The sequence below is a fragment of the Ovis aries genome, chromosome 19 (genome assembly GCF_016772045.2).
Source record: "Ovis aries strain OAR_USU_Benz2616 breed Rambouillet chromosome 19, ARS-UI_Ramb_v3.0, whole genome shotgun sequence".
NCBI classification, from domain to species: domain Eukaryota; kingdom Metazoa; phylum Chordata; class Mammalia; order Artiodactyla; family Bovidae; genus Ovis; species Ovis aries.
In genome coordinates, this window is record NC_056072.1 from 10,462,860 (window position 1) to 10,488,481 (window position 25,622).

A 25,622-nucleotide genomic window follows, 5' to 3' on the forward strand; every position below is an offset into this window, starting at 1 on the left:
AATAAGCTCAGTTCTTGCCTTTAAGTGCTGTTTTCTAGTCCAGCAAAAGACAGGAGGATGGGGCCTTCCAGCTTCAGACTCAGCTTATGCTCACCATTTACAGCCTCTTGGAAGGAAATGAGCTTGTATGTCCCAGTATCTGGCTCCTCGTAGGCACTCTCTGTGGCTCAGACAATAAGGAATCCGCCTGCAGTGCAGGAGGCCCCGGGTTCGATCCCTGGGTTGGGAAGTTCCCCTGGAGAAGGAAATGGCAACCCACTCCAGTATTCTTGCCTGGGAAATCCCCAAGGACAGAGGCGCTGGGCGTGCTACAGTCCATGGAGTCACAAAGAGTCAAACCCAGCTGAGCGACTAAGCACAGCGCAGCATAGGCACTTGATAAATGTCTGTTGAGGGAACCGGGAAGTAAAGACAAGCCCACTGGGGAGGGAGTGAAGAGGCAGGGGAAATGTTGATATAATGTAACTCTGTGCAGTGGGCCATTGTTCCTGCCTGTAGTTGTAGAGTTACGTTCAAGGGCCTGTAGCTGTTATTTCCAACCTGAATCAACCATCCAGAATAGATCGTATGTAGCAAGGTTGGGTACAAGGGAGACAATATTTTCCATTTAAAATTTGACCTGCTTTACTTTTTTAATAAGGATTATGGTAACTTTTGGAGTAAAGACTTTTCTCATCATTTAAATGATGTCCTCAGGATAGATTGTCTCATTTGACATTGTATTTAAAAAGGTTTGTGTTTAATTTCCCTCCCTTTACTTCTCTTTCTCCCAAATGAATTGTGGGCAGTAACCAAGTCATTGGAAGACAACTTTGTTCATACCTAGTTTTATATTTTTTAAATATTTCTGCATAAGTCAGTAAAATTTTCAGCTTGTAATTAATCTGCTACATATTTTACTAGTTCTCGGTGAAGTGTTATACCAAAATTATTTAAATGATTTATACAATTTTCAAAATTGTGTTTTAAAAACTGTTATAAGCTATAGCTTTTGTCCATACACAGTCCTGCCCCCATTTGCTAATATTGCTTCAACAGGAGTCAATGCCAAGAAAATGTTTACTCTGTTGAATTGGTTACTCTAGGGCCTTCCCCAGCCCCACTGTCACCTGCGCTGTTTCGAGTGGCAGTCACGTTTGTGAACTGTGACTTCTCTTCTTTTGGTCTGGTCTATTCAGAAGTAATTCACATTTTCATGAATCCTTTGAGACTTTGTGCATGTGGTTTTATGCAATGGTTCATTCCTATGTCCTGCAGGATATCTATGACCTTAAGGACCAGATTCAGGATGTAGAAGGGAGATACATGCAGGGGCTTAAAGAACTAAAGGTATCAGGGCCCTCTCTGCTGCCCAAGCATGCTGTCTGTGCGCAGAAGTGTCGGTAACGGTGGTTTCACGGGTCCTCTTAACCCCACTGCACATGGCTTTACTAACAGTGTTGGTCTTTCAAGCATGTGCTTAACCTGCAGTGAAAGGCGAACTTCCAGTCTCTGCTGATATTTACGTGTGTGGTGTAGTTTGTGGAATAGTCAGCAAAAGATAGCTGGACTCAGTTTTTAAACCTTGTAAAATACTTACATATCCCTTGTATCTTAGCCTTACAAAATTGAGTTAGGCAAAAACCTAAGAAATGTTCTAAGAATATTTTTTTATTGAGAATTAAACCTTAAAATTCTTCCAAGTTAAATAAAAGAGCATTGCCTATTTCTGTCACCAAATTCAGTCAGTGTTAGAAACAGGAGGAAGAAACATCTGAGAGAGAGAGAGAGCATTACCATAAATAACCCCTGTGGTGGAAAGACCCTGAAGCATGAGGACTGTGTTTTGGTGTTGTTTTTACATATAGGTCAAAAAGGGTTACACACATTCAGTGCCTTAAAGAATTTGGAGGTAAATTTAAATAGGAATCTTCCCTGGTAGCTCAGACGGTAAAGAATCTCCCTGCAATGAGGAAACCCAGGTTCAACCCCTGGGTTGGGAAGATCCCCGGGAGAAGGGAATGGCTACCCACTCCAGTCTTCTTGCCTGGAGAATTCCACGGGCTCTGGCTATATTCCATGGGGTCACAAAGAGACACGATTGAGCAAGTAACACGTTCAGTTTTAAATGGTAGCCAGAATGGCTACCAGTTTTCCATAGAAGTGTAGGTGTGTGGCAGACCTTTTAGTTATAAATGGCACTTGATTACCATGCTCTTCCCTGTGTTTTCTTAAGAAGTCCAGGTCTAATATTATGAATTACTGTAAGTTTCTCTGAACACAGGTAGTTCCCTATTAAACATAGAAATAGACACCAGACCTCTAAAAATGTGTAAACAAGGTGTTCAGAAAGGTGACTTGGGCAGTGCCCCAGGAGCACAGTGTGAACCTAATAGGCAAAGCTCAGCTGCCCTGGCATCACTGGACTTGGGCCAACTAACAGCCAAAACCTTCATGCAGGTGATTGTGGCCCAGAGGGCATACAGTTAAGACTCAGGACCAGAAAGGGTGGGAAGGCCTGTGGAGAGCATTCCTGGGACGCCTGGACACCACTGACAGCCACGTATGGGCACTGGCGAACATCAGGAGAATCCCAGTTAGTGTGCCTATGTGCTCCCTTAGCCTTTTTGCTCTCATCTTCAAGTTTTGGAGCTGTGACTTGGAAGTACCTTAGATCAAGGGAACAAATCCAGGACTTTTCAATCAGTACATTCATTTTAAAGTATTGAATGTAATATAATGTATCAGGAAAGCAAATGATTCAGAGAATTCTTACTTGTTTTTCATTTTATTTTGAACATTTTCCTCTTTTTGACCTACCGTTATTGCATTCTTTGAAGGATACAGAAAACAGATTCACCTTATTTGAAACTCTGAATAGATAAGACCCCTTTTCTTAATTCATAGTTAGTATATAATTGAACTTGACTTCAGATTATGTTTATCCTTGAAATGAGTCTTTTAAACAGAAGAAAAAAAATCATTTACGAAATCATCCAGTTGGTGGTCAAAGCACAGTGGTTGTCAATGTACTTATATCCTATTAAAAAAGAATGCTAGGTCATTGCTTATGACATTATTCTCAAGTATGTCTGCCTGTGAGGGGTGTTTTCCCACTCCAGCTTCCATCCATCGTCACCTGGATCTCAATAATAGCACAGATTGCTGGACTCTACTCCCAGATTTTCTCATTCAAAAAGTCTAGGATGGGTTATTGAAAATTTGCATTTTTAGCCAGATCCTAGATAATGTTGTTGCTTCTAGTCTAGAACCTACACTGAAAGTCAATTCCTAAGATACATTTAAGTAAACTAATTCCTTATGGATATCACTGGTGTGAAATAGATTAAAATCATTAAAACTACCTTGACACTTAAACTAGTCCTCTGTGGTCTGTTGTTTAAAGAAAAGTAACTTCCATTCATTTTATATGTTGTATCCTTGCAGCTGCTGCTTAAACTGCCTCAGATTCTGGTGTTCATGCAGTCACACCCCATTTTGTATGGGACTGAGTTGTGAGGATTTTTCTCTTTTTTTTCTTTTTTGCTATTTGTCTCTAAGATGGATCAGAATCATTCTAAATTCTTCACTGTATGGGGTTGGCCTAAAAGTTTGTTCATTTTTTCTGGAAAAAAACCCCAAAACATTAATATAGTCCTGATTTGCAAACAGTTAAGTGTATGTGTTTGTGTATTTTTATTAAGATAAAATTCACATGCCATGAAATTTACCTATTTAAAGTGTACAGTGTATTGGGTTTTTTTTTTTTTCAGCATAGTCGCAGAGTTGCACAGACATCACCAGTTTTACAGTATCTTCATTACCCCAAAAAGAAACCCCATACTAATCAGCAGTTGTTTTCCATTCAGAGTTGCACAGACATCACCAGTTTTACAGTATCTTCATTACCCCAGAAAGAAACCCCATACTAATCAGCAGTTGTTCTCCATTCCTTCACTCCCAGACCACTAGTCAATGTTGTCTTTTGTGATTGACTTTTTACTTAATGTTTTCATCCATGTCATAAGATTCATCCATGTCATAACATGCATCTGTGTGTGTATGTATGTGTGTATAGGTGTAAAAATTGCTGGGTAGCATTCCAGTGTATAGATTTACTACATTTTGTTTATCCCTTTATTAGTTGATAGACATTTGAATTGTTTATAGTTTGGATCTATTATGAATAATGCTGCTATAAACATTTCTGTCCAGTTTTTTTGTATAGATATATCTTTTCATATCTCTTGGGCGGATTACCTAGAAATAGAACTGTTGGGTCATATGGCAACTCTGTGTTTAACATTTTGACTTGCTCCCAGACTCTTTGCCCGAAGCAGCTGCACTATTTTACATTCTCACTAGCGGTGTATGAGGATTCTGGTTTTTCCATTTCCTCACCAACCCTTGTTCTCTCTCTTTTTGATTATGTTAATAGCCATCCTATTAAGTCTGGAGTAGTATCTCATTATGGTTTTGGTTTTATTTCTTTAATCACTAATGATATTAAGAATATTTTTATATTCTTACCATTTTATACCCTCTTTGGAGGAATATCTGTTCAAATCCTTTCCCATTTTAAAATTGAATTGTCTGTCTTTTAATTCTTGATTTCTAAGTGTTCTTTATATATTCTAGATACAGGTACCTTATCAGATATAAGATTTGCAAATGTTTTCTCCCATTTTTTGCATGGTCTTTTTTATTTTCTTGATGATATAGTTTGTAGCATAAAAGTTTTTAATTTTGATGAAGTCTGCTTTTTTCTTTTGATTTCATATCTGAGAAACCACTGCCTACTCCAAAGTCATAAAGATTCACTTCTGTGTTTGGGGGGAAGAATTTTATAATTTTGGCTTTTAATTTAGGACTGTGATCCATTTTGAGTTAATTTCGGGGCATGGTGTGAGGTAGGAGTCCACCTTTATTTGCTTGCATGTGGATCTCAGTTGCCCCAACATAATTTATGAAAAAACCTATTTTTCCCACTGAGTTGTCTGGGCACCCTTGTCAAATAACAGTTAATCATAAATGTGTAAAGGTTTCTGGACTCTCAGAACCCTCAGTTCAAATATCATTGCTCTTTTATTTGTTAACATTTGCATCAGCATTTTAAAAATACAGAAGTGATGACTTTTTCTATGTGAAATGTTTTTTCTTTTTAGCTTTAAAAATGTTGCTAGGTAATAGTAATCTACCAAAATAGAAGCAGCTATTTAAAAACAGACTGTAAGCTATTTTAGGCAGAAAACTTTGAAGTGTATAAAAATTTAGACATTTAGTGGTAGCACTTTTTTGGGAGCAGGGAGGGGGGCTCACAGCCGGGCTTGTGTTATCTGAGTTCCTCAGCCAGGGATTGAACCCAGGCCCTGCAGTGAAAGCATAGAGTCCTAACCACTCCGGGACCACCAGGGAATTCCCCTGGTAGCTCTTTTTTAAAAAAATAATTGTTTTTGTGTCGCTTATTTTAAATGGCTAATATTTGAATAATTTCCAGAGGAAATGTGAATACATTTATTAACATTATGCAGAACAGGAAAGTACTGAAAACACAGATCCAAGAAATGGTGAAATTGGAAGGAGTATGAAACTTGCTTATATAAAAAGAGGCTATATTCCCTGTCATTGCGTTCGGCGTACCAGATAGCTTGCTGTTGAAAACTACAGGAGTAGCGTTTCTGAAAACATTGATGAGTCTTCGCTTTGTGACTTTCGCACTGTGACTCTCACATGTCTGCATGCCTTTTCGTCTTCCAGAGGCTACAGTGCCGCTTGGTTTTGTTTCCTTGGGTAGCAGAGAGCCCGTGAAGTGCTTATAATGGCGTTCTCGGCTTATTGTCGTCCTCCTGTTCCATGTGCATGCTTACTAAACAGAGAGCTTCCAAGACTGCTTGTATTTTGCAAAAATGCATCTTCACGTGTTTCTGCCAGGGCTATAGGTGATGACTGTGTTTGAGATCGTAGACTGATGACTCTGACTTTCATTTAGGAGTCTTTGTCTGAAGTGGAAGAAAAATACAAGAAAGCCATGGTTTCCAATGCACAGTTAGACAATGAGAAGAACAATTTGATATACCAAGTAGATACCCTCAAGGATGTTATTGAAGAGCAGGAGGAACAGATGGCGGAATTTTATAGAGAAAATGAAGAAAAATCAAAGGTAATTTGCTCATTTTACGTCATGCCTTTCTCTGGGGTCAGAAAATTAAAACCTGCTATTTAAAAAGTACTGTTTTCTTCTGTAAAATGGGGCCAGTAATACCTACATCATAGTTCTGTGGTGAGGGGTTAATGACTGTTACTGACTGTAAAGTGTTTATTTGGCACATAGTATGTGTTCAGTGAATGGTTGTTATTATCGATGAAGAGTAAAGGAGAATTAAAAACAATTTTTAAGTACTGGGTTTGATGGAAGAGGCCAAGGTCCCGGGGAGTGGTATTTCCCTCAAAACCGGTTGGTGCAAGGAAATCAACAGAACATAAGACTGCCATTCCTGGAATATTTTCCTTTTTTAATTTTTATAAGATTTAATTTATTTTCATAAGGGGAAACTTATCACCTCCTTTAGTTTCTGAAAATAGAATGCAGTTCAAATTTTATCTTTATTTTCTGTCTCTTAATTAGACAATTACAGTGAATTACTTCTTCCTGTTATAACTGGAACTCCACAAAGCTCCAAAGACTTTCAGTGAGATGGCTCGTTTTTTTCTCTTTTCTTTTTTTCTTCTCTTTTCTCTCCTTTTCTTCTCTCATTTTTCAAGAGAACCTGTTTTCTAAATGACTGGGGAGAAGTCTTTAACCAGTTATTTGGAAACAGCAGTGTGGAGACGTGGATCAGAAATCAGCAGATGTTTTCTTTAGCGATTTGCAAGCTATATTGTAAAAATGTGCAGATGGAAAATAAAGGCCACTGCCCAAGGCCTGGTTTTGCCTTTTGACAGCCGCAGGAAACAAGTTGCGTTCCCTTAAAAGCGTATTGGATTTTTTTTAAAGCGCTGAAATCAGCCCAAGCAGAGGACAGATGGGTATTACTGTGAAGAAATGAGTTGCAGTACATTGTATTAAAAAAAGAAAAAAGAATTTAGGAAATGTGCTTTGGTGAATTGTTAGAAGCAATAACAGTCTGTATTTGTACATAATAAAGGGAGAAAAGGTGTCAATATAACCTCTAAGGGACCCACATTATTACTGTAGACTCTATAGGGATTTCTTGAAGACTGAAAATGCTCATTCCAGTCTGTTTTCGTCACTTTCACAAAGTGTTACGAAGGATTTGCAGCAGGGCTCGGGGAAGGTGACTGCAGCCATGAAATTAAAAGACACTTACTCCTTGGAAGAAAAGTTATGACCAAGCTAGAGAGCATATTCAAAAGCAGAGACAAAGGCCCGTCTAGTCAAGGCTATGGTTTTTCCAGTAGTCACGTATGGATGTGAGAGTTGGACTGTGAAGAAGGCTGAGCACCGAAGAATTGATCGTTTTGAACTGTGGTGTTGGAGAAGACTCATGAGAGTCCCTTGGACTGCAAGGAGATCCAGCCAGTCCATTCTGAAGATCAGCCCTGGGTTTTCTTTGGAAGAGTAAGTGAGTGAAGTCACTCAGTCGTGTCTGACTCTTTGCTACCCCACGGACTGTAGCCTACCAAGTTCCTCCATCCGTGGGATTCTCCAGGCAAGAATACTGGAGTGGGTTGCCATTTCCTTAAGGAATGATGCTAAAGCTGAAACTCCAGTACTTTGGCCACCTCATGCGAAGAGCTGACTCATTGGAAAAGACTCTGATGCTGGGAGGGATTGAGGGCAGGAGGAGAAGGGGACGACAGAGGATGAGATGGCTGGCTGGCATCACCGACTCGATGGACGTGAGTCTGAGTGAACTCCGAGAGTTGGTGATGGACAGGGAGGCCTGGCATGCTGCGATTCATGGGGTCACAAAGAGTCGGACACGACTGAGCGGCTGAACTGAACTGAACTAGGGGAAGGAAGGCTGAAGAGGCAGAGTGCAGGAGATTTTTAGGGCAGCAGTGGAAGGAAATGGCAGCCCACTCCAGTGTTCTTGCCTGGAGAATCCCAGGGCCGGGGGAGCCTGGGGGGCTGCCATCTATGGGGTCGCAGAGTCAGACACCACTGAAGGGACTTGGCAGCAGCAGCTACTCTGTATCATACACTGTACGTGTGTCACAGCTCACAGAATGCACAGCACTGAGAGTGAACGCTGATGTCAGCTGCAGGCTTTAAGTGACCATGACATGTCAGTGCAGGCTCGTTGATTGCAACAAATAGTCCCTCTGGTTTAGGATGTTGATAGTGGGGGAAGGCTGTTCTGGGAGTGGGGAGGGGGCTCAGGGGTATTTGGGAACTCTGTAGTTTCTGCTGGATTTTCCCTTAAACTCCTCGGAAAAAATAATGTCTGCACAAAAACATTAGGATAAGAAGACTTGCATCTAGGTAAGGTGGTAGAGGTTTCTGGGTATTTTCACCTTGATGACAGTGGCTCATTGACTAGGTGGTGATGTAGATGGGTTCCTCTTTGATTCTTCCTGTATCTCATCAGCCAGTTTGGGAGAGTCCAAGCCGTGGTACTTTTCTTAGTCCTTGGACTCTCTTTCTACCTTGCCACACATTGTCATGTCTGTTTCTGGCTCTTGCTTCTAACAATTTAGAAGAAAAGCTCATGCTATGTATTGAATGGTCAGTACTAAAATGAGTTCTTATCTTTCTATCTTCTCCAATGACCTTGAGCATTAAAAAAAATCCCTATGATAAGCTGTTTTAACCAACTTCATTTTCCCTCCTATAATTTTCTAGGATATAGAGATGTCTTAGTATACATAGAGGTTTGTTTTTTTTTTCCAGTTTGTTTTTGTTTCTAAATCTTGTGCTTTTTGATTTTGAAAAGTCTGTGTGTTTTTTTTAATGCCCTGGAAATCTGCTTCAAATACGGTGATGTAGAAGACTTTGTGGGCATGTCTGTCTCTGATGTACTTTCAGCCCAGCCTGTCTTCTCCTAAACAGATACTGCCTCACACAGGAGATGTTCCTGTTTCCTTTACACAACAATATTCATGCCACCTTTCAAAATGTCTTTCTGTGTTTTCTGCTGGGATTATGGTAACTGCGTCTTACATATTGTGTCTATACTTTAGGGACAGAATGCCTGGTTAGGAATGTCTGCATTATAGTAGGGAATTATTTTTCTTTTTTCTTTCCTTTCCTTTCCTTCTTTTTTTTTTTTTTTCAGTTTATCTGAGATATAACAAAATGTTTTATTGCAGATTTTAAACAGACCCCCCCACCCCCTGCAAAAAAAAAGAGAGAAGAGTATCATGAACTTTCCTGAACCCATCACTGACCCCAAACAGGCCATCAGTGCATAGCCAGTTTTCCCAAGTCCACTTCCCCCACTCGGTTTGTTTGAAGCAAGTCCCATATTTTAATGTGAGTTTATTTATTTATTTATTTATGTATTTTTGGCCACACTGTATGGCTTGTGGGATCCTAGTTCCCTGACCAGGGATTGAACCCAGATCCTGGGCAGTATTAAGTGCCAAGTCCTAACCACTGGACCACCAGGATATTCCTGAATTTAATATGAATTTAAATTGTCCTCTCTTTTTAAAAATACAACGGCAAGACCATTTTACATCTGAAAAGTTGAGAAGTCCTTCATGCTGTATATCCTGTCATTGTTAAAATTTCAGTTGTTTCAAATGTGATAGATGATTTTTCTTTTTTATGCTTAGCGTCTTGATGAGTTCCACACCTTGGAGTTGGTTGTCATTTCTTACAAATCTCTATTTGTAGGCTTCCTTTCACCTCTTTTTCTCTCTTGCAGTTTATGGGTTGAAGAAACTGGACTGCTGGTCTTAACAGTTTCTGACAGTCTTGGGGATTTTGCTGTTTCATTAACACGGTTCTTGACTATGCTCATTTTTCTTCTGTGTTAGAAGAAAATAGTTAGATTTAGAGGTTTAATCACATGCGGGTTCAGTCTACTTCATAGGTTCTGTCCCTTCAGGAGGTCCAGGTGTAGGGCATCTCTGTGATACTGAACGGGGTGTCTTTATCCACTAGTTGATTAGGGGTGGCAAAATGACATTCTGTTTTTATCTTTACTGCTTTCTTTTATTTTTCCATCATTGTTTTAAAACAGCTTTATTGAGATATAATTCGCATACCATATACTTCATCTATCTTAAGTATACAGTTCAATGGGTTATTTTGCGTCTTCACAGACAAATGCAACCACAACCAATTTTGGAGTGCTTCATCACGTGAGAAAGCAGCCCCGTACCCTTCAGCAATCCTCTCGCTCTCAGCCCCTCAGCCCTCAGTAACCACTGTTGGTTCTACTTTCTGTCCCTGTAGAGTTAGTTACCTTTTATATCAGTGGAGTCATATACTGTGTAATCTTTTAGAATTGGCCTCTTTCACTTTGGTTAATATTTTCAAGTTCATCTGTGTGGTACATGCATCTGTACTTCATTCAGATTTATAGCCTAATAATATTCCATTGTATAGATATAGACCATGATTATCCATGCATGTATTGATGGACATTTTTTTCACTCTTTATCTGTGATGAATTATGCTGCTATAAACATTTGTGTACAGGTTTTTTGTGGGAACATTCATCTTTCTTTTAAATATTATACCTGGGAGTAGAATTGCTGGGTCATCTGGCAGCTCTGCATTTAAACATTTAAGGAGTAACCAGACCCTTTCCCAAGTTGCTGCGCCGTTTTCCATTCCCTCCGGCGGTGTGTGCAGATTCTGATTTCTCCACATCCTCACCAACACTTGTTCTTATCTGCGTTTCTTCCTAGCCATCCGAGGAGATGTGGTTTTGGAATGCATTTCCCTGATGACTAATGATTTTGAGTATATTTTGATATGTGTACTGTTTGTACATCTGTGGAGAAATGTCTGTTCAGATCCTTTGCCCATTTTTAAATTGGATTATCTTTGCGTTATTGCATTGTTAGAGTTTGTAGATTCTAGATCCAAGTTCCTTATCAGATGCGTGGTTGGCAGATATTTTCTCCCATTCCACGACTTGTCTTTTCACTTGACTCTGCTTTATTTATTAGTGTAAATTGCCCCTCATCCCTTATTACTCAGTGAAACAGTTTACAGAGGAAAGGCAAGATAAAAGCTTGACTCTTTTCCTTTGTTTACAAGTTTTCAAAATAAGAAATTGTTTAGCATCCTCTCACAGTGACCAATTATTAATTATTTTTAGAAAACCATCATAAAGGCAGGAGTTTGATGGTTTCCATCCACTGTAGCTTTATTCTTACTGATTTTCAAGTTGTCCCACTTTTATCTAAAGTGAACATCTTCAGGTTGATTCCCAAGTAATTTCGACCTGAGTCTGATTGGCTGTGATAGCATCTTTGCTGTGTAGTGTAAGCAAGTTTTCAGGGCTTGTCTGGTACATTTTCTGCTGCAGACCTGAATCAGCTATTAGCCCAAGGAGCCCTGGTTCTCTTTCGCTGGAGCAGTGTGGGTGCTCAGGGTGCGTGCCACAGTGTTGGTGACTGTCTCTAGACCTTTTCAGTGCTGTATGAGGGTGATGTGTATATGGGGTATTCTTTTGTTTTTAAAGTCAAAATATGTGTATAGTGCTAATTTATATTCAGACTTAGGATTTTTACCTGACCTCTCTGTTTTGCATATGCGTATCTCCTTCTGAAACTACCCTTCCCAGTTCTCAGAGTCACTCGGGATGGGAGTGATTTTGTTATATTCTATTTTCATCGCTTTATTCCACAGTACCTAGAATAGCAATACCAGCATTACCACTAGCAGTATAATTACTGAAAATAGTTAAAAGCATGTTTGGTTTTTTGTGTTTGGTTGTTATTTTACTGCTAGGCTGTATATAGTACAACCATTGTTTTTAAAGTTACTTGAAATACTTTCTCTGTGCTTATACCACTAACTGGATACATATAGCTAGGTTCACTACATTTTCTTTTCAATATTTAGGAATTGCTTTTTCAAATTTTTTATTATGAAATTGTTTTTACTTTTAACTGTGGTAAAAAACATATAACAAAATTTACCATCTTAACTGTCTTAAAGTGTGCATTTCATTAATGTTTATTCGCATTGTTGTGTAACAGCTCTCGAAAACTTTTCATCTTGTCAAACTGAAACTCTGTACCCATTAAACGCCCCCTGCGCGGCCCCCTGCCGCTCCTCCTGCCCCCCCATTCTTCCTCCTGCCCCCCATTCTTCCTCCTGCCCCCCATTCTTCCTCCTGCCCCCATTCTTCCTCCTGCCCCCTATTCTTCCTCCTGCCCCCCATTCTTCCTCCTGCCCCCCATTCTTCCTCCTGCCCCCCGTTCTTCCTCCTGCCCCCCATTCTTCCTCCTGCCCCCCCATTCTTCCTCCTGCCCCCCATTCTTCCTCCTGCCCCCCCCATTCTTCCTCCTGCCCCAGGCAGCAGCCCTACTTTCTGTCCCTGTGAGTTGGACTCCCCCTGCTGCTGCTGCTGCTGCTGCTGCTGAGTCCTTCAGTCATGTCCGACTCTGTGCGACCCCAGAGACGGCAGCCCAGCAGGCTCCCCCGTCCCTGGGATCCTCCAGGCAAGAGCACTGGAGTGGGCTGCCATTGCTTTCTCAGCTCCCCCAGGTACCTATATAAGTCGGATCATATTTGTCTTTTTGTTGCGGGCTTATTTTACTTAGCATACTGTCCTCAGGGTTCATTCATGTTCATAGCGTGTGGCGAGATTTTCTTCCTGAATAATATCCCACTGTATTTATGTACCACATTTTGTTTGTCCTTCATCTGTCAATGGACACTTAGGTTGCTTCCACAATGAAATTTTTTTATACAGTTTGTGAATTATTTACACAGATCTGAAGTCAAATCAGTAACAAAAAAGAATTGAAAGAAGTCAGTCTTTTGTCTCATTCTCTTCATCCCTCTTTTCTCCTTCCTTAAGGGAATTTTTTTAATTAAGTGGTTTATGTTCCCATTTTCTTTTTAATCCTAAGAAGACCTTTTTCCCCCATTCAAAATATAAAATATATTTGTGTTTCTCCTTTCTTAGAAAATGGTAGCATACTGTACTATTTTTCTGTATCTTGACTCTATCACCTGATGAGAGCTCTTCCTCTTTCTTTTTTATCACTTATACTACAGTTTGTACCACCAGTTTCCTATTAGTGGACATTTGAGTTGTTTGCAGTTTTTTGCTCTTCAAAATAGTCCTGCAAAACCAATGTACTGCATAGGTCTTTTTGTATTTTTGCTGGTATCTGTGCGAGTCACAAAAATCAGTTTGCTGCATCAGAAGGCCTGGTAACCCTGCTGGACATGAATCATTCTCCTTTTGTCAGGGTTGTACAATTTTGTATTCCTGCTTACTGTAAGAGTGGGCCTGTCCTTCTCCATGCTATTTTCCCCTGAGCATATTGTTAAGTTTGGGACTTTTACTGGTGTTTTGGTGAGAAACACAGTTTTATTTTGCATTTCTCTTAGTATGGGCATCTTTTCATACTCAGAGCAATGTACTTGTTTTTCTGTGAACTGTCCCTTTTTTTTTTTTTTTTTTTAGCCTATTCTAATAATAGTGGGTTTTTCCCTCCTTATTTCTAGTTTCCAAGGCTCTTTATCTGAAAAGGGGGTATCCTTTTGTCTCTGATGTGGCTTAGTAGCCAGTCTTTTGCAGTCACGTGTCGCTTGCCTTTGCTGTTTCTAGTGCTTTTGCAAACGTTGTTGTTTTGTTTTGTTTTTTTTTGGCGCCGCTGCAACTGCTTGTGGAATCTTAGTTCTCCAACCAGGGCTCAAACCACTGCCCTCTAGTGGAAGCACGAAGCCCTCACCACGGGATCTCCGGGGAATTTCCCAAAAGTTCTACATTTTTACCTAGTCCAGTTTTTCTGCCCCGTTCGCTGTCTCGTGCGTGGACTTGGGAGTCGTTTGTTGGCAGTGTTCCACCCACTGCCTGGTGGAGCGATGCGCTCGTCTCCCCTCTGCGGCTGCTTCCAGCTCCCTTTCTTCTGTCCGTCTGTCTCTCCCTCTTCTTTCTGCGCGTCTCTCGTGCTGTGGACTGTGAAGCTTGGTTCCAGTGTTGTTCTTCCATGTTTATATCCAGTTAGGCCAACACTGCTGATTTAAAAGCCTAGCTTTTCTCATTGATTTGAACCACTTTTTGTTTTGTTGTTGTTTAATACGTAATTGGGCTTGCTTCTGGATTTTTCTAGTCTGTTCCATTGGTCTGTATTCATGAGCCATTACAACAGTTTTAATTATATAAAAGCCATATAATAAGTAAGGTTAGCTTTCTTTTTCTTTTTGTGTTTTTCCAGCTATTTTTTCTTATTTTTCTCCCAAATAAACTTTATAATCAACTTATGTTGCTCTGTGGAGAGAACCTGTTGGTATTTTTATTTGGGCTGCGTAGGTTATTTCAGGGGGAACCTATATTTTTATGATGCATCGTTTTATTTAAGAATATGGTATGCCTTCCCATTGGTTCAGTCCTACTTTGTCTTCCAGGAATGTTTTGTATTATTTTCCTCATATATATTTTGGGTATATCTTGTAAATGTACATTTTTGTATTTTATTTTTTGATAGTATGTTTCTTGTATCTTCTCTCTTTTTGCATCTGTGGCACTTCTTGAATTTTCCATGTTAATTTTATAACCTGTTGTTTTACTAAGTCATTTCATTATTCAAAGTAATTTTGCCATTGATTAGTTTGGGTTTTCTAGCTATGTAATCATATGAGATGAAAATTGAGAATTTCCTGAGCCTTTCCATAGAATGCAGAAGTTTTCTAAGTTACAGTGCATGGCAGTGCAGGCGTGTGTCTGGGGTCGCACGCAGCCTCTGTTATTACACTGTAGCTGTTCCAGTCTGTCGTGTGCCACCGTCTCTGTTAACCATCTCATTTCTTTAATAACAGGAGTTGGAAAGGCAGAAACATATGTGTAGCGTGCTCCAGCACAAGATGGATGAGCTTAAAGAAGGCCTCCGGCAGAGAGACGAGCTAATTGAGGTGCGTGCGGGAGCTGTGGAAATGCCTTTTCTGAGGAGAAAATGCACAGAGTGGAATGAGGGCATGTGTGTTGGGAGAGAAGGGGGTTAAAATGCCACCAACCCTGTCCTTGTCTCTTCACATTTGGCTGCACCCTAACATTTTACAGGTGTGAAACAGAGAGCAGGCTTAAAAATTAATACTGGGAGCCCTCTAAGTATTTTCTTCTTAATAGCAGGAGCTTTTGTTACTGTCTTTTATTCCTAAGCACGTTCTCCCCTAAAGATGTCTTAGGAAGTGGGCAAAAGGAGACACTGCAGGATACCATGGTCCTTGGGAATGTAGTGAGTGCTATATTTGGGGACATGATTCTTGGGGAAGAAGAAGCTTGATCTTCACTCAGGTAGGTGCACTTCTGAAATGGCTAAATGAAAAGAAGTTGTCTGGATGCCTGGTGGGAGCCAGAAGGCGAAGCTTGGCTGAGGCTGCGGCTCAGGTTCCCCCCAGCAAGGAGCTCTAGGACCACGGCAGGGTCCTAGGAGGGGAGCCCTGTGGGCCTTCAGGAAACCTTTGACAGCAGTTTTCATCCTTTTGGGCCTGCTACCTGGCGTGCATCTCTGTTTTTCTTTAAATGTGGTTTTCCTCCGAGGTTGCCATTTTTTTTATAAATACGGGGTTAGGTTTGCTGGGACTGACTCCCGCTTGCTTCCTCGGCGTGCTTTCCCAGCACGTCTGGTGTTAATGAGCAGCGGTGCCGTGGCGATGTCAGGGAGGCCCGCCCCAGCGACCCTGAGATGCCTCTCATGTGTCACACTCAGCTCATCCATGTCCCTAGTGGCTCAGAACTCCCCTCCCCCTACTTTTTCCCTCTCCTTTTTCTCTTCCTCCACTGATCTGACTCACTTAATCTCTCCCCATGCGAATGACTTTAAAAATGATTTAATCGAGGAAAAGAAGTGATTCTATTTGTGGATATGTTACTTTTTTTGTCATTCTTGAGAATAACTGAACTTGGCTTGCTGAAAGCGGGTAGAATTTGTGAATTCTAAATGCAAACACAGATAACCCTTTGAAAATGTCAGGTTACATATGGAGTTAGTTGTCTTAGTTTTTCCATATATGGCAAGAAGTATCTTATCCAAACTCTGTCCTGCTGGCATTTAAAAATAATGTGTGACTTCTTCTCCTTTTTTGTCTTCTTGTTTTTGTGTGTCAGTATGCCAGCCACTTACTTCTTTTTCTAGTTAAAATATATATTTTTCCCCATTACAATTTCAAAAGAATGATAAAACTGCTTTGGGCGCTGCTTCTCAAATTCAGTAACTTACATTAGAACTGATTAAGTGTTCTAATTTTGAATGTGATGATTGCATTTAAGAGGAATTTTAATGCTTGACTTTTACAGCTTGTCAGTATGGTCTCTAACTTAAAAGCCTAAGGTGCTGGGTATACAAACTTTAGTTTTAGGTATTTTCTTGTTTAGAATTAACATCCTTCAAACATTAATATTGGAGAAGGAGATGGCAGCCTCCTCCAGTATTCTTTCCTGAGAAATCTCATGGACAGAGGAGCCTGGAGGGCTACAGTCCGTAGAGTCGCAAGAGTCAGACTCGATTTAGTGACTAAACCACCACCAGATGTTAATACATACATTTACTTATAACTGAAGAATCTTGACTATCCAAAATAACGCTTTTTGGTCTTTAGAATTGAGAACCACACGGTAAAGTACATGAGAGATGTGTAAGTAGGGAAAGTAGGAGATGATAATTTACCAGTAATGCAGAAAAGAAAACCTACTAAGTATAAGAGGGTATAAACTGTGCATCACTGCCTACTCAAAAGGTAAGAATGGCTGAATGCTGAAATTCAAGTGTTTCTAAAAATTGCTATTGTTCATTTGTAGCTTACGATGTTCCTGCTATCATAGATGCTGCTAAAGGAAATTCAGAATGATTGAGCCGTGTCCCGCTCATGGTTTTTTCAGTTCTGCCTAAAACAATAGAGTTCAGAAACTCCTGCTTGTTGTCAGTGATAGGGGTCACGTGCTCATGAGCAGGTCTTGGCTTCCCCTCTCTAGAAGTGTGAGTGTGCCATGTTTGAGGAAGGGCAGTCATGAGCAGAAGAGCACACGTGTGGAGCTAGCTGGGCGTGTGCAGAAGCCCACTGGCTGGCTGCCGTGGCTGTGGCTGGGACAGCTGTCCCCGGTCCCCTCGCTGGCTGTCCCAGCACCAGGCCAGTGGGAGTCACGGTGCCTAGACGCTGCGTGCCATCCTTCCTTCCCGCAAGCAGCTCCTGCTTTCCCTGTTCATCACAGACTTTCTCCTTTTGTTCAGTCTCCTTATCAGCTCTATTTCTCGTCTGCTTTCCTCCCTCTCACCGCATCCTCTTTTCCTTCCTGCTCTTTTATTTTTCCTCTTCCCCTCTTCCTCTGCAGGAGAAGCAGCGTATGCAGCAGAACATAGACACCATGACAAAAGAGGTGTTCGAACTCCAGGAGACGCTGCTTTGGAAAGATAAGAGCATTAGGGTATGAGGTGGAACTGGGCTTTGGCCCGAAGCTCACAGACAGGGAATAGACCAACGTAAATGTGATCTAGAGATTCCTAAAATTCTGTCCTTTGATTATCTTTGAGCATTTATACAGAGTGAAATATAAATTAGCAGAAGGCAGAAAGTTCCCTGGGAAAACCCGATCCTATGCCTGGAAAGAACTCCTCTCTCCAGCTGACTCTGCGCTTGTTAAAGGTACAAGCAGGAGCTTTCTAAGGAAGTTGTTCTTTATTTTCCCAAGATTTTTATGCAGAAACAGCTACAGGCATTTAATTCAAACTCTGTGGGTAATTTGATACTCTTACATTGTAACAGTCTGGAGAAGCAGCAGAGGATAGGGGGTGGTAGGGGAGAAGTTATTAACATCCCATAAATCTTTGGTGAATAAAATAGGAAGAGATTAGAATCATTTTAATTACGGAAGTGGATAGGAATGTAAGATTTTGCTGGCTCTGCCAAACTGTGACGTCACCTCTAATTATATCCTGATAACTCCCCAGGGCAGGGGCCCGGATAAGGAAGAAGTCCTCAGTGCCTTTTTGCTAAGCCCTTCAGGTAGATCCCAAGTACTCTGGAGACTGAAAACATTCCTGCCAGTTCATCCCAGTAGCCTTTTGACTGGCAACCTCCTCGTGGCATAGGAGCTCTGTTCCTGAGACTCACCTTGTCAGGGGAGATGGGGGAAAAGAGAGGAGGAGGCCTTCGGCCTGAGGACCTAAGGAGGTCGTGTTCTGCTTGAAATTAGCTGGTGGTGGTGGGGCTCAGCCCCTGAGTCGTGTCCGACTCGTTGAGACCCAGTGGACTGTAGCCTGCCAGGCTCCTCTGTCTGTGGGATTCTCCAGGCGAGAATGCTGGAGTGGGCTGCCGTGCTCTCCACCAGGGGATCTTCCCGACCCAGGGACTGAACCCATGTCTCCTCCGTCTCCTGCCTTGGCAGGCGGGTTTGTTACCACTAGCAGCACCGGGGTAGCCCAAACTTCTAAAAAACGTTTGAAATCATTGTAGACCCACATGCAGTTGTAAGAAATAATGCAGAGATCTTGCATTCCCTTTATCCAGTTTTCCCAAAATGCGACATCTTGTAAAGCTATAGTGCAGTCGGGGCATTGATCTTGATCCAGTCTAGGTGGAGCGCATTTTCATCACTGTAAGAGGTCCCTCCTATCGCTCTCTTATGGTCGTATCTGCTGCCTCAGCATCACCATGCCAGGTGCTGGCAGCTGCTCTTCTCCATTTCTATAATTTGTCATCTTAAGAATATTTTATAAGACAATGGCACCCCACTGCAGTACTCTTGCCTGGAAAGTCCCATGGACGGAGGAGCTTGGTGGGCTGCAGTCCACGGGGTCACGAAGAGTCAGGAACGACTGAGCGACTTCACTTTCCCTTTTCACTTGCATGCATTGGAGAAGGAAATGGCAGCCCACTCCAGTGTTCTTGCCTGGGGGATCCCAGGGACAGGGGAGCCTGGTGGGCTGCTGTCTATGGGGTCTCACAGAGTCGGACACGACTGAAGTGACTTAGCAGCAGCAGCACCGTATGTAACCCTTTGAAATTACATTTTTTTTCACTGAGAATAATTCCCCTTAAGATTCATCCAAAGTGCTTTATGCATCAAAAGTTTGTCCCTCTTTTGTTTTAAAAAATTGTTTTGTTGTTGTTCTGGTAACATACAAAAAATAACATAAAATTGACCATTTAAATCATTTCTAAGTGAAGAGTCAGGTGGTATTAAGTCCATTCACATTGGAGGCTCCACAGAACCTCTTTGCATCTTGCAGAACTGAAACTGAACTTTATTAAACAACTCCTCCCCAGGGCGTCCTCCTCCGTCCCCTGGAAGCCCCCATTCTACTTTTGTTTCTGTGCATTTGACTACTCTGGGTGCCTTATATGTGGAATCATACAGTATTTGTCTTTTTGTGACTGGCTTATTTCAATTAAGCGTATGTCCTCAGGGTTCGGACATGGCGCAGCCTGTCTCAGAAGCCCTCCCTTTTAAGGCTGAATACCATTCCGGTGCGTGTTTGCGCCACGTTTTGTGTGCTCAGTCGTTTGCTGATGGACACTTGGCTGCTCCCATCTTTTTGCTGCTGTGAGTAACGCTGCTATGAACATGAGTTTGCAAATCTCTCTGGTGATTTCTTTTGGGTACATACCCAGGAGGGGAATTGCTACCTTATATGGTAATTTAATTTTTTGAGGAACAACCATACTGTGTTCCGTAGCAGCTGCACCATTTTACCTTTCCAGCAGCACTGTACAAGGGTTCCAGTTCTCTCCATCACTGCCAACACTCTTTTTTTTGTAGTAGCCATCATAATGTGTGTGAGGTGGTCCTCCCTTGACTTTTAAAAGATGCGTTTTAAATATGACCTGTGACTACCTGATATCTTACGTCTCTAGCTTCACTATCAAGATTTAAATTTAGTAGCTCCATGAAGGAGCATGGCCCTTGTTCTCATGTAGTTTTCTTTAATTTCAGTTCAGTTTGCTTTAATTCTTTCATTGACCCTCGTGGTTGCTCGTCTAGCACCAGAGGCGTTCTGAGCACCCAGGGGTCATGTGTCAGATTGGTATGTGTGAAGGGCTTGTATGTCCCTACAGCCTCGCACAAGGCTCACTCCCATTCTCACTAAAGATATTTGTGCCTGTATGTAATTATAACCTGTCGTCCAAAAGTTCAGCCTTTCGGCCTTCTTGACCCTAGAATTTGAGGTTAGGTCAGGGGTAAAAAATTATTTAAAGCTCCGCAAGCATGTATTTTTTACGCTAAAAAAATCTACTGTAGGAACACTTACGGAAGACAAGCGCAAGAGTAGTGATTATATGGTCAGGGAATACAGAGGATTTCAGATCCAGTGTGAATACATTTGGTCCAGTTATAAGGTATTTCAGTGGCCTTCAAGCTCTGTGGTAAGATGGGAGGATTTGCAGGATGTATCTTATTTTCCCACCTATAATTATGGGAAGGTGAAATTTGAAAGTCCAAAAGTAAAGATACAGTCTGCTGTAAGATTGGGAAAAGGAACCAACAGCATGTACTAGCATTTGCTAGAACTCGAGTTTCAAGTTGGTCTGTTCCTGAGGGGTTTGCTCCAGTGTTGTTAATCGAGCATGTTGTGAGTGGCCGCCGTCGCAGGTGTGTGTGGCAATGCATGGCACGATGGTGCACGTGGGCTCCTGTAACCCGAAACAGCCAGCCCAGAGAGGACAGGCTGCCACAGATGGGCTGGTGGTGTTGGGCTTTGCTGTCCTAATGTTACACTTGCTAGTAATGTAACAGAGTGATAATACTGGCTTGAAGTGTTAGACTAAACGCCTTGTGGTGTTAGGAATGCACTGTATTAACTTAGAGGCAGACTCTCGACACATAGTATGAATGTCAGTTGTTGAAAGAGGAAGCTGGACGTTCACATTGCAGTTTGGCCAAAGAAGGAATAGGACTTGTCTTGTGAACTACTTTCCAGTAGCATCCAGGGTGACAGTAAGGGAAGATAATTGTGACTTTCACGGGGTGATGGGACATATAGAGTGTGCAAGGGCTTTGAACAAAAACAGTGGATTCATTTTATGGCTTTGCCACTTACTGTGACTTTGGGTTAAAAACGTAGCCTGTCGGAGCCTCAATTTTCTGATCTGTGAAATGGGGATAAGAAAAGTACAGGGTATGTAAGGGAAAAATTAAATATAAAAATATATGAGAAACATCAATTTTAACACCTGGAGCTACACAAATGGCAGTTGCCATCATCCCTTATTTACTTACTGGTTGGAAAATAGGATTATAATGATTTAGAAAGTTGTCCAGTTTTTCAGCAATGAGTAACTAAGCAGTTGGCCCACTTCTAGACTCTGTAAACCAAGAGGAGAGTTACCTGTTGTAGTTCAGCTTCTTGCATGAATGGGAACTCTGGTTGAAAACATTAAACGCGGGAACAAATGTGCAGACAAAGGCTTTTTCAGATAGCCCAGCTGCTAGATGTCTGCACACACACCTGGGTGGCTTTTGAAGTCTGGACTATTTTATGACATAAAGTAACAGACGTGCTCCTGCTTCTGCTCTGCTGTCCTCAGCTCTGACAGCTGTGAGCTTTAGGCAACAACAGGGAAAATATACATGGAACCCAGGCCGGCTTTTCCTGAACCTTTGCGTCTTCCGCACTGCTGGGTGCTGGTGCTGAGTACTCCTTTCAGCCTGGGCCAGTGGGTGGTGCTGGCATCATCCTTTTTTCTGGTGAGGAAACTGAGGCATGGGTCAGTTAGTAGGTGCCAGGACTCGACGGCCTGTTTGCAAACCCATATTCTGCTGCCTGCCATAAGTGGGCTGGGTTTATTTCATCAGTTTTTCACATTTTGAACGTATGTCAGAAAAGCAAATAACCATTAGTTGCATTTAATTAACAAAAACATATCCTTGAGAATTGGGGGGGGGGTAGCTATTTTTAACTGAGTGGTATATGAGGAGTATTTTACCATGTGATGTAGAGAACAATTACTGCAGCCAGTATTTAATTAAAATACACTATACTGGTTATTCCAGAACCCGTTTTTATTTCTTAAAAAATCAAGTATATTCTTGAATATACTAGTTCAGTTTAACATGGAATGTGGGTTTTTGGACTACCAAATAAAAGCATACTTAAGAGGTTTGTCAGGAAATCTTTATTTTAGTGTTATTTCTTCTTCACCTTCCTTCTCTGTTTATTTTCACTGACTAAAAAGGGTTTGTTTTTCTTGCCTGATGTGCTAAGCATGCTTTGCCAGATTTACACATGATTAACCACTTTCTACAAAACTTTCTTCTGAAGCTAGATGCATAGGACTCTGTGTCCCCTCCACATCTAACTGCTTGTGTCCAAAGCTCTTAAGGCCTCCTTGTCCCTGACGCTTTATCTCTTTGAAGTTGAATCAGGTCCTGCTCTGCTCCCTTTCATTTGCTCTCTCTCTCTGTGCCCTTTCTCCCGCTGCCCCGTCCAAACCAGGCCCTTGAGAAACTGAAAGAGCACGCAGGCTGCCTCAGGAGCGAGCGGGACGCGCTCCGGGAGGAGCTGGCCAGGCTGAAGGCGGCGGAGGAGGCGGGAGAGGTACGTGGGCTCCTCGCAGCTCTGCTCCTCCTGCCGCCCTGCCCCCTCTGCCTCCTGAACGCAGAGCGCAGTTGGCTCTCCCGCCCGGAGCCGGGAGGTGCGAGTCCGTCCGCAGAGCTGGACTCCGTGTGGCTGGTGCTGACCAGGGGTCCCCGCAGCAGGCGTGTGTCATCACAGGGCCACCGTGCTGCCGCCTCCTGCCTCCCTGGGGGCTCCGCTGAGACACTGGGTCTCTTCTTCCCCGCAGAAACACGGCTTAGTCATCATCCCTGACGGCACTCCCAACGGCGACATCCACCAGGAGCCCGCAGTCGGCGCCATCACCGTGGTGTCTCAGGAAGCCGCCCAGGTCTTGGAGTCGGCGGGGGAAGGGCCGCTCGGTAAGACGCTGCCGCTGTGTTGACTGGGGTTCGTGTTGTCCCCCTGAACATCAACCTGGTCACATCCTGTCTTGGAAAACAAAAGCCAGGGCAGTCTGAGCCTTCTCGACATCCTTGAGAGGAAGACACCTGGGCATGCTGTCTTCAGACATCCTTGACCTTGGGAAAGCAGCACCTGGGCCCTTGCCAGGCAGTGAGGGTTAGGGGGTAAGGCCCCTGGTCGGAAGCGTGTGGGTGTGTGTATGTGGCTTTGCCATTTAAACACTACTTTCTGGGAAGAGAGAATCCAGCACACCTGTCCTGGGGAGCCAGAGGGCTGGTCAGTGGCTTCCTGAGCGTGTTCGAAGTTTCTTCTTCCGGGAGCATCTGGTTTTCTGTCCTGTGACTCACGCCAGGATTCTGTAGCTCTTTGCCATCGCACTTCTTAAGGCAACAAACAGACGACCAAAAGTTATCAGAGGACTGTTATTCCAGAGCAGGGCTTCTGAGTCTCTTACCAGCTTTTTGACTAGGAACTATTAATAGGTCTTTGGTTACTTGAATGTTATTGACAGAGGCGTTTCAATAGTCACTTACATAACAAATTGCCAGCCATCAGCGTTCGTTTCCAGCCAGTAATGTGTTAAGGGCTAAGCCACTTAAATTCGATGCTTTGAGAGCCTAATGACACTACCCTCAGGAAGATGCCCATCTGCTGTGTCCACTCAGAATCCAGGCCTAGAGGATGGCACAGGTGGATACTGTAGCATCAGCCACTTTTATATTAAAAGTGAGCTTTCTTCCTTTTTAGTTTTCATATATATGTCAGTTTCCTAGAGGAATGTGTATATGACAGCGGCAGGCCCGCTCTCAAGGAGGGAACTCTGGAAGCAGAACCATCGGCCCTCTGACAGTGGAGCATGCGCAGAGCGTGGGCGAGCGCGGCCACGGGCAGCTGCAGGGTTTCCCCTGCCTCGTGGGGGCGGCTAGAGCATTTGGCGGTGACTGTGGTTGACTGTGGGGAGCCCGTCCTCTGTCGGCATCCCATCGGCCCAGGGGCCTGTTCTCCTGCGTGTTGGGAGGGAGCATCCATCCCGAGGCCAGGAGCCGCCTGGTGGTCCTGCTGCGGAGCCTCTCCCGAGTCTTGCCAGCCCACGTCTTACAGTGCGCCCCACACACCCCCCCCCCACACACACACACACACAGGCTTTGTGGGCCTTGCCTGCTGCTGGCGTTGTGTTCTTGTGCGTTCTTTGCTCCAGCACCCCCCTCAGGCTCATTCTCAGCCCTGTTCTTTCTCCCAGTTTGTTTTCTCGTTCTAAGGACTTAAAAGCCTGTGGGGGTACCCTTGGCTTTAAAGGGATTGTCTCCTGGTAAAACTTGCAAATTTTTGCAACAAGGAAATGATCTTTGTACTTGCGTCTGTCTTCACATGGAAAATCACTGCTCTTGGGAGCAAATGTTGTACTCAGTGCCTGATAAACATCGACTGTGTGGAAATATGTCTTGAATCATCTAGTACTTTTCCTTTCATCATTAAAGCCTTCATGTCTTTTGATACTCAAAGTGGTAAATTGTTTATCAGATGTTTGCTATTTGTGAATTTGAAGAATTATTTTAAATTGTTTATATACTACATCATTACAAACTTTTCATTTGTTTTAGATGTAAGGCTACGAAAACTCGCTGGGGAAAAGGAAGAGCTGCTATCCCAGGTAAAGGCTTTCTTCTCATGGGAGGGTCATCTTAACTATAACTCACTAAACCATGTGGCAAAGTGTGAGCAAATTAAAATGTGCACTAGAAAGACGTGCTTATTTCAGACATCACTACTCAAGTAAGAGTTGAAGGATAAAAAGTCATATTTACCACTGTTGTCTCCTAGTCTTTCTAGGACACAGCTTAGGGAGTCAGCTCTATAAGCCTGTTAAGACAGAAGGCCCCAGCCCCGATCTCGTGTTTGGCCCCGTTAGCTGACTGCAGTGGTACGCACTGCTTCTGTGTGACATGCTTACGTTGCTTCTCGGCCGTTCTGCTTAAGGCAGTCCTGGTGACACCCCTCTGTGGAGCGTGGGGACTTCACTTCCTTCATCCCCTCTCCCTGCCTGACATCTGTATTCCCGTCCCCACTCCCTCCCCACAAAGGGACAGTGACTCCAGTCGCTCCGTGTCATCAGAAGCCTGTAGACACTGCACACAGCGGGACCCCAGGGCGTGCTCTGGGGCTCCTTTCACCGCCTTCACGTCTCCGTGGCCCCCTTAGGTCAGGACATGGCTTGCCGTGTCGCGTGCCTGGTTTCCGATGTCCGGCTTTCTCAGAGCTGCAGACTCTCCAGCAGTAGTCTCAGTGCACACTCATTTTCTGGTTCCTGGCGCATCTGGCGCAGCCCTTCGGAACATGCTGGCTCACTCCCTGGGGACAGAGACCTTACCACCCTGCTCATCATCTGAAGTTCCCTTTGCCTGTACAGCTCCAGGCTGGACCCCATTCCGCGGTGTCTTAGGCCTCCCTCCCTCCACCTCCATTCTCTTGCTCGGGTACATCCCCCAGAAGCTTCTGGAGAACAGTTTGGGGGCAATAAATTTTTCTTAACAGGAATGAAAATGTCACCTTACCCCTTTATTTGATTAACAGTTTGGTGTGCGTAT

At 43.0% G+C, this 25,622-nt stretch overlaps 1 protein-coding gene across 24 annotated transcripts in view; it reads left to right on the top strand.

Moving 5' to 3' along the window:
- Nucleotides 1–25,622, top strand: part of LRRFIP2 (LRR binding FLII interacting protein 2) — a 116,371-nt gene that overhangs the window by 77,042 nt on the left and 13,707 nt on the right. For 11 of the 24 annotated variants that reach the window (XM_042235836.2, XM_015102228.4, XM_015102233.4 and 8 more), the window contains 7 exons: nucleotides 1,258–1,329; nucleotides 5,969–6,139; nucleotides 14,903–14,995; nucleotides 17,412–17,504; nucleotides 22,513–22,614; nucleotides 22,862–22,994; nucleotides 24,639–24,688. In XM_042235836.2, coding sequence (XP_042091770.1) covers nucleotides 1,258–1,329; nucleotides 5,969–6,139; nucleotides 14,903–14,995; nucleotides 17,412–17,504; nucleotides 22,513–22,614; nucleotides 22,862–22,994; nucleotides 24,639–24,688 — 714 coding nt within the window. The remainder of the gene's footprint in view (nucleotides 1–1,257; nucleotides 1,330–5,968; nucleotides 6,140–14,902; nucleotides 14,996–17,411; nucleotides 17,505–22,512; nucleotides 22,615–22,861; nucleotides 22,995–24,638; nucleotides 24,689–25,622) is intronic. The other 13 variants (XM_042235841.2, XM_042235843.2, XM_042235844.2 and 10 more) reach the window with 5 other exon arrangements.